The sequence below is a fragment of the Carettochelys insculpta genome, chromosome 5 (genome assembly GCF_033958435.1).
Source record: "Carettochelys insculpta isolate YL-2023 chromosome 5, ASM3395843v1, whole genome shotgun sequence".
Taxonomy (NCBI): Eukaryota; Metazoa; Chordata; order Testudines; family Carettochelyidae; genus Carettochelys; species Carettochelys insculpta.
In genome coordinates, this window is record NC_134141.1 from 93,132,975 (window position 1) to 93,142,498 (window position 9,524).

Consider the following 9,524-nt stretch of genomic DNA (forward strand, 5'->3'; position numbering starts at 1 on the left):
AAGTGGAGTTCTTGCATCCACAGAGATTTCTCTGGCAGGAAATTACTGCAGATGATGGTCCAAATGTAAGATGGCCATTTGAACAGTTGAAAAAGTTCCTATGTTCACTTCTCTCTCCCAGCCTATTCCATTTCAGTGCATGATACTTTCCATATGAATCTGAATTGTGGGAGATGCAGGGCTGCAGAATGGTAGATTTCTTACCCAGTAATTTTTTGTCACCTACAATTCTGCCCCCCGGATGGTGTCACAACTAAGGATGAGCATTTTATTTGGTTAGTCACCACGTTGACCTGCCAACTGTACATAATTAATTAATTGGAACTGAAATTATTAACAAATTTATAAGAAGTTTTTCACAGCTGTGGAATGAATCATCTGGCACCAAGCAGGAGGAGACACTGCTGCAGCTTTGAACTGCCTCTGCAAATTGTGGAAAAGAATAGCATATATGTGACAGAATTGTGGGAGACACTGCTAACAGAAATGAAATTGAGTAAGGACTCTTCCATTCCAGTTCGTGTGCCAGAAACCAGGTGAATGAGTCGGTCATGTGCAGGATACTACTTTCATTCATAATTTACTCTGTTTTATAATAGTCTGCTAATTTACAGGCAGGATGAAGCATCAGTTTCAAAAATTCAGTAAAAATAAGAAAATATTTAATATTCAGGTAGTAATGTAAGAAATTACTTGAGTGGTACCCTTAATTAAACTTTTAATTAAATCTTCATTAAATCTTAATGATTTCACTCCTTTTTAAGAAAAGCAAACTTGATAAAATTTGTTTTCATCTCCTAACCTCAGCAACACTTAAATCCGGCATTTGAAGATGGATGGAGCAGCAGTGATGACGAAGGATGAATCTGAAGCACTATTGACATAAAAATGACATTCATGCACTGTGTGTGTGAAGGACTTTATCTCCACAACTGAACAAGTATATGTCACCTGCTTCTTTGTGGTAAAACTCAGGCTTTCAGAAATGATATTTGCCCGTAATGTTATGTTCATGTACTGTCTTCATGTTTTTTCTGTGTTACTTTATTTTAAAATATTATTCTTTTATTTCATCTGGCCTTCACACCTTCCCAGCCACTGCCAAACTTCAGACACTGCAGTTTGGTATATTGTACCTAGTTGTTCAGCTACATGTTAAGAAAAAACAAGACTTCTGATGATTATCTGCTGGAGCATATCATCTCTCTTCTGGTGTCACTAAAATGATGAGGCCTTATGATTCTTTCCATTTCCAGGGGACCTCAGTGGGGTATATCGGGATTAGATGCGTTTGGTGAGGAGCTGTGTGTGAAAGTCCCAGTTCCTTTCTATTCCCATTTTACAGAAGCCTCCACACAGGTGCATTATGAAATCAAGCTCCCACAAGTAGAAGACAGAGGGTCTAGTTTAAGCTTGATAGTTATTTATATAGCCCCCGTCAATTCAATATCTGACCTGTCTCAGCTATTTAAAAAGACTGCAAGTTGCCTGGAATGCTGAACCCAAAATTTGACCTCCCTGTAATTTGTTGTGAAGCTATATGAGTTGAGGGCATGGAGACTTCCAAAAAGTTCACTTCATTTAGTTCACATATCAGCATGGGACCTTTTAACTATAGGGGAATATAGCAAATTGAAATTGGCTTCTCAAAGATTAAACTTTCATTGAATTGTCAATTGTTCTTTTTCTCCTGAAGTTTAGAGAATCTTGGTAACTTAATGAAAATAAGCTTTATTAAAAGACAAATGCAAAATGAATAATCTGTATGTATTATCAGGCAACATTTTTATTTCATGTTCTGTAATGATACAGATGTTACATATGGCAAATAATATTTGTACTTCACATATCCAAATTTAATAAAAAGGTGTGTTTTTGTCTTGAAGCATGTTAATTAGATCTTATGTTTTTTTAAGTCATTCTCCTTAGGGATTAAATGATTTGTGCATTACTTCAGAGCCAGCCGTCAAAGGGAGAAATAACTATACATACCAATCAATTGTTCCTGCAGTTCTCATGGAAAATGTTAGTACAGTAGTCCCTTGAATGCACGACTTTGAGTTGCACTGAACTGGCATTAATGCAAATTAATCGCAACTCAAAATCCAACACCCCCTTGGCCCCACATGGCCCCATCTTATCCCCCCTGCCCCACACGTGGCTCCAGCTCAACTCCACCCCTACCCCCTCCCACAGCCCAAACCCACTGCCAGGCTTAAACCTCCCCAGCTGCCCCCAACCCCAGGACTTACCTTTCAAAAGGAGTTCCAGGTGCGCCTGCTGCTTCCCCAGCTGCAGAAAGTGCATTCTGCTGGGGAAAAAAGCTGTCCCCAGCTTACACGAATTTCAAGTTATGCCATGGTGCATGGGAACGCAACCCTTGTATAACTCGAGAGGCTACTATACTGAAAGAAGCTGACCCAGTATAGTTTTAGTGTTTCATACGTAATGGGAGGTAGGGAGATCCAAAGAATGAAGATCAGAATGACAAAATTTTCATTTTCCAGCAGGGGTTCCAATCTTTTATTTTTCCTGCACTGCCTTTCTCTTCCAGATGAAATGCTACATGCTTCCCATTCTTTGAGCACTGAAAGAATATCTGCCTGGTTTCATAGGGAAAGTCCTGTCCTCCTCTCACCTCTCAGCAGCCAAATATCTTAAATCATGCAGGTAGTGCAGTGTAGAATATGGCTCATCCCCAAGTTATTGACCGCTTGGGCACTATCTAGCATCTTAACGTTGTTATACAAATTCTGGCCAAGTTCCGTTTCAGGTAATTGATTGATGATTTCCTTTAAAGGTTCAGCTTTGACACTTATTTCCTTCCCTAAAACATTGCCAGAGAGTTTGTTTAAAAAAAAATTGCAGCTGCATTCTTCTGCAGTTACTGTAGTACATTAATACATTAACTGATTACGATCCTTCTGAATGAAAGAAGCCATATACGTGTAACAGGACTGTAACAGTAATTTCTTTTCCCTAGTTTTATTATGAAAGAAACCAAATTCTAAACAAAGAAAGGACTACATGCAATAAGCAGGATTTGAACCAGTGTCCGCTATAGGCCGCAGTGAATTGTCAGAGCTATAGAATAGTCCCTGATGTTGCTTCTCTGTGCCATTCAAGCCTGGCCCCTTAAATGAATTTGGTTTTGTTTATTTTTAACCATATCCCTCTGCATGATATCAACATCTTGATGAATTACTGCTTGATTGTCTGAAAGACATTTGGAAGCTCAGTCAACTTAGAGGAGGGAAATTCTGCTGCTTCTGAAAGCAAGTAGTTCCACAGAGTAGGAAATAGTTTGCTGTGGACAGTTCTGCTACAGGCATGGGTACTGGCATATAATTGTACATACTTCTGCTTAGAGCTGGAGAGGAAGATGTTAATTACTTGCAGGGAAGGTCAGGCTCGAATCTATACTGGCCAGAAGAGTTGCTTTGCCTTCCAGTAAAATTAGAAAGTTTTCACCTGGGCATGGGAGGGCAGGTGCTGAAACATGAAATATAAAAGAGTTTGTGTGATGGGTTGCCTACCACCACCTGACGTGCCGAGATACCACTGAGTCTGCTTCTTCTGGGTATCTTGTAACCCTATCTTGCTGAGCCCAGCTCTCAGGCCACCTTCAGCACTGGTACGGGGAAGGGCCATATTTCTCTGCTTGTAATACAGACAGCAGACAGTACAGTGAGGAACAAATCCACCATGTGCAGATACAGTATGGAGCTCTTGGAGCTGAATCCCAGATAAAACTATCTTACGTTGTATGGAATTCCATAAGTTCATGAAAATTTGCCCTATTTTTCAATGCAAAAATCGATACACAGACTCCTTCCTTCCTGCTCCCTCACCCCAAGTAATGGTTAATTACCCTGGGTTTATTACTAGAAGTGATTTTATTAAATATAAAAGGTAGGATTTAAGTGGTCATAAGAGAGCACACAGGACAAAATATGTTATGAACCAAAATAAAATATGCAAATTAAATTAAGAAACTAGTTACATGCAATAGCTTACCCTAACAGTTGTTCTAATAATCATCTACACAGATCAGAAATCCTTCCAGCCTGGATCCAGTCCTTTCCTTCCAGTTCAGTCTTTGTTGTTTCCAGCAGTCATCTTGGATGGAGTCTCAGGGGTGAATGGATAGCTTGGATGACCTCTTTCCCCACCCAGAAATAGATTTGCTTAAGGTGGGAGTCCTTTGTTCCATTTGACCTCCCAGGTTCTCATGGAAGATTACAAAGATGAAGAGGGGTTCCAGTATCAGGTGACATGGTCACATGTTGCTTCTGATCTAGTAGCCACTTCTTACAGGCTGCTCCTCATGCTCACAGGAAAGCCAAGTTCTCACATAGTTCATGGTCTCTTGGGCGACATCTACACTACTAGATAAAGTTGGATTTATTAAAGTTGCAGTTGTGTCCGTACCTGCTCACAAAGTTGACTTTGTGAGTACCCACTAAATCGCCAGAGTTCTACTGTTGCAGCAGTGCATTGTGGGCACCTATGCCACAGTTCCTTTAGCCATGTTGCATTCTGGGGTTTTTCTTCTGGTGCATTATGGGAGGAAAATACCCCACAAGTGGTTCTGGGTGTATGATGTCATTTTCCCAGACTGCATCACCCTCCTGTTGAAAGCAAACAGCCATTTTTCAGAAGGAAAAATAGGAAATCCCAGCTGAGAGAAAGCCAAACAAGTGGGTTTTGGAAGATGAAGCACCCTTAGCAAATATGGTCTGGAAGCACCCAGCTGACTGAATCATGGCAGGCACCTACCAGTTTAGCATGTCAACAGGTTGCTCAGCCAGTTTGTTTGGTGTTCTTTCACCATGGGCAGTGGAAGAAACTGGATCCATGTGACTAGGGAAAGACTTCATATTATTCACAAAGAAGGAAAGCAGGGATGCCAATGCACATGAGTATGAGATGATTCTTCATATATAATGTCAAGCTGTACTTTTTGTAACCCCTATTTTAAGACCAGTGCAGTCACAATGATTTCTACCAGTTAGAAAGTCGTTACCCCCATCTCCAGACTTTACCCACCTCAGCCCCCAAATCTGCCCTGTATCCCCAAGCTTTACCCCCGCAGCTCACCCCCGTCATCCCAATGCTTAACCCCTAATGGAGCTGAATTATCCCCCACACCCCATCCATAGGTTTAACCTGCCTCAGCCAACCTGCCCACTGAACCCGGATCTTACTTGCCTACTCTCTGCTCTCTCCCCGCACGTGGTCTGGGTCTGCCCGCCCTCCCTCTCCCCCTGCTCCAACTTCTCAGGCCAGAAAGTGCCTGCAACTTTCCCAGCCAGTTGGGATTCTGCTTCCTTCTAATTACTAATTTTAGAAATTCTAGTGTTCTTCCTCGAGTGTCCCCATGGGTGCTCCACGATAGGTGTCGGATCTTTTCAGCAGTTTCTGCCGGACCACGCATGTGCCGGCGTGCGCCGCTCCCTTGCGCGCTCCCGGCCACGTGCGCGATCCGGTCCCCGCCAGTTCCTCTTTAACCGCCATCGGCTGCAGACGGAATCCTCTCAGGCTACGGCCAGAGTTAGCGTATTTAATGTTTTTTAAGTGTTTAGCCAGCCCCACAGGGGAGGGGAAAGGCAGGACAGAAAACCCGGCACCGCAGCCCTTCTCCAGACAGGGCTGCAGGGCTACTCGCTCTAAGCCCTCCACTTATGCTGCGGACTCCAACGAGGCGGCAGGGGTCACCTCCAGTATACCCTGAGCCCCCATCCCCGTTCCTACAGCCAGCATCACCATGGCTCGGACCACCATCGCCCTTCCTGGGCTTTGAACCCCTGGAGTACTGCCACAAATCAGTCTCTCCATTATCTCAATCACCCAGATGATCTCGCTCCCCCAGACACAGGGGGTATGCGCCTCCAGAGTGGTCCAGGTCTCCATCTCCGGAACAGTGCCCGTGTTGCCATGGTCGCCCCTATCACGCAGGGCATAGACACCATAGGCATACTCCCAGGGACAGATCCCCCCAGACGGTTCAATATCCCCGAGGGCAATCGCGGACGGGGACGGAAACGCAGATATCTCGGGGGAGTTGATTCTGGAACCCCAAGATTTTCCCTCACAAGTATCTAGCGAGAGGATGTATCACCGTCAACAGGACCCAGAGGGGTCCAGAGGGGCTTACCCTAGCGGTTTCTCACTATCTTCCCCTGACGAGGCCACGGCCCCAGGGGACGTCCATCCTCTGGACGATCTCAAACAGTTCCAAGAGCTGTTGAAAAGGGTGGCCTTCACGCAAGGCATCCAAACAGCAGAGGTGCAGGAGAAACACCATAAGCTCCTTAAAAACCTGAGAGCTCCGGCGTCTTCCAAAATAGCTATTCCGCTGATGAAGCAATCATGGAGTCCGCCACCACAATATGGCAGACCCCTGCGTCCACTCCGCCTATAAACAAGAGAGCGGATAAGAAGTACTTCGTCCCGACGAAGGGCATGGAGTTCCTGTTCAGCCACCCACAACCAAATTCTCTGGTAGTGGAATCGTCTCAACAGAGGTCAAAAACTCAGTACAGGACAGGGGGAATGGACAAGATGCCAAGAAACTAGAGTTATTTGGCAGAAAGGTCTACTCCTCCTCTACCCTACTGTTGAGAGTGGCAAATTATGCAGCACATTTAGCGAACCATAACTTTGACAATTACTCCAGGCTGACTTCCCTCATGGACTCGCTTCCAGAGGATAAGAAGCTGGTGCTGAAGGCCATCGTGCAGGAAGGCTACGCAGCCTCGAGGACAGGAGTTCAGATCGCCCTAGACGTAGCGGATACGGCAGCACGCTCAACAGCTACGGCAGTGGTCATGCGCAGGGAGTCCTGGCTCCAGACATCGAGTATCCCGAGGGATCTGCAGGCGAAGATCGTTTGATTTCCCCTTTGACACGCAGAAGCTGTTTGCAGTATCAACCACAGCGTCCCCACTACCACAGGGGCTACAAGCAAGGGCAACATCAACAGCACCAACAGTACAGAACTCCCAGGCGACATTCTCAACAGAGCTGTGCGTCCTCGGGGCAGGGCCAAAGGCCACAAGTTTGACACACAGATCGAGGGCTGCACTATCACTGCCATCGCGCAATGTCATCTGAAGCTACTATTCCACCATCACCTCCGACCATTCTACAACCAGTGGCAAAAGATCACCACAGACAAATGGGTACTGGAGATCATAGCCACGGGTTACGCGATTCCCTTCCAGTTGCTCCCACCGCCACAACCTCCACCCAGACCCCACCTAAAGGACACCTCCCATGAAGCGAGACTCAAGCAGGAGGTAGGCCATCTTATGCTTATAGGGGCAGTGGAAAGAGTGCCGGAGCAACTCCGAGGGAAAGGGTTCTACTCAAGATACTTCCTCACAGAGAAAAAGACAGGAGGCTGGAGGCCCATCCTAGATCTTTGAGGCCTCAACCGGTACTTGCGCAAGCAACGCTTTCGGATCATCACAGTAGCCTCTATACTTACGGCACTGGACGATGGAGATTGGTTCACAGCCCTCGACTTACAAGACGCGTATTTCCACATAACTGTTCACCCGGCTCACAGGTGTTTTTCTCCGGTTTATGGTAGACAAAGAACATTTTGAGTACAAGGTTCTGCCGTTCGGCCTCTCCTCGGCCCCCAGAGTCTTCACCAAGACCTTGGCAGTGGTGTCAGCCTACCTGCACAGACAGGGGGTGTTTATATTCCCATATCTGGACGACTGCCTACTGAAAGGGGCCTCGAAGGAGGAGGTACTTCGCATGATACGCGTCACAGCAGACACATTCTCTTCGCTGAGCCTGGTCATCAATCTGGCAAAATCAAAGATAGACCCCGCACAGGCATAGAGTTCATAGGGACACGTATAAATTCCATCACAGCAAGGGTTTATCTACCAGATGCCCGCTTTCACGCCATTGGTTCCCTTGTGCAAGTCATCACATTCAGCCCTACGGTGCCAGTTCTGACGTGCTTACAGCTGCTGGGCCACATGGCAGCAGCAACGTTTGTGGTACAGAACGCCCGATTGCATATGCGCAGCATGCAGCACTGGCTGGCGAGCGTCTACAAACCGGCAGCACACACCCTCCAAAGGGTGGTGTCACCCACGACAGAGGTGCGCAGATCCCTGCAATGGTGGGTGAACCCCAAGAACATGCTAACGGGTTCTCTTTCACCAACCACAAATATCTGTTTTTCTCACTACCGACACCTCCCACATAGGGTGGGGAGCACACATGGGCAAAAAGGTGACGCAAGGACTGTGGTCTTCCACGGAACAGTCACTGCACATAAATATACTGGAGCTCAGAGCAGTGTTCAACGCCTGCAAACACTTTCGAGACCATATACAAGGCAAAGTGGTCGGGATCAGTACAGACAATACCTCCACCATGTTTTATATAAATCGGCAAGGAGGAGCTCGGTCCCGTGCCTTATGTGTGGAAGCAGTCCAATTGTGGAACTGGTGCATCGCCAACAATATAACCTTGAAAGCCTCGTATTTACCAGGCGCTCACAATGTGAAGGCAGACCAGCTGAGCAGGCGCTTCGCACTCCAACACGAGTGGCAGATCCATTCCGATCTGCTACGACCGATTTTTCACGCATGGGGATTTTCCCAGATAGACCCGTTTGCCACTCAACACAACAAGAAGTGCCCACAATACTGCTCCAGGGCAGGACTGGGACAGGGGTCCCTGGGGGATGCATTCACGATCTCGTGGAGGGGCCCCCTGCTCTACGCATTTACTCCCACAGTGCTTATCCACAAAGTCTTGCAGAAAGCCAGGAGAGAGAGAGCCCGAATGATCCTAGGAGTCCCAACATGGGATCGACAGCAATGGTGCCCCTTACTCCTGCGCGTGTCGGACCGTCCACCGATGCCCCTCCCGGTGGCGCCGGATCTGCTCACGCAAGCCCAGGGGTCCATAGTGCATCCACACCCCCGAGGCCCGCGACTGCGAGCATGGTTAATCCATGGCTCAGCTCCCTAGAGAGCACATGTACGGAGGGAGTGCAACAAGTCCTAGACAGTAGCAGGAGGACTTCCACCAGGAAGACCTATAAGCAAAAATGGACTCGATTCACTTCATGGTGTTCTACCAAGCAATTAGCCCCCCTTGCTGCGCCTATACCTGTAATACTAGAGTATTTACTGGACCTCAAGAGAGGTGGACTCTCCCTATCCTCGTTGAAGGTCCACCTTGCCGCTTATATCGGCTTTCAGACATGAAGAGGAAGGGCACACGGTGTTTGCCCATCCCATGGTTACCAGGTTCCTCAAAGGGCTGGTAAACCTATACCCCCCTCGGAAACCACTTCCACCTTCGTGGAGCTTGGACCTGGTGCTTAATGCGCTAACGGGACCACCGTTTGAACCCTTAGCCATGGTTTCCCTCCGTCTCCTTACGATAAAGATGACCTTCCTTCTTGCAATCACGTCAGCTTGCAGGGTGAGTGAGCTCGCGGCAGTTATGGCTACGCCACCCTGCACAGTATTTTCGGAGGAGGC

General features: G+C 47.0%; 1 protein-coding gene across 2 annotated transcripts in view; it reads left to right on the plus strand.

Annotated features, from left to right (window-relative positions):
• Nucleotides 1-1,860, plus strand: part of ERCC8 (ERCC excision repair 8, CSA ubiquitin ligase complex subunit) — a 44,302-nt gene extending 42,442 nt beyond the window's left edge. For both annotated transcript variants that reach the window (XM_074994272.1, XM_074994273.1), the window contains one exon: nt 808-1,860. In XM_074994272.1, coding sequence (XP_074850373.1) covers nt 808-864 — 57 coding nt within the window. In that variant the 3' untranslated portion in view covers nt 865-1,860. The remainder of the gene's footprint in view (nt 1-807) is intronic.
• The last annotated feature ends 7,664 nt before the right edge of the window (nt 1,861-9,524 follow it).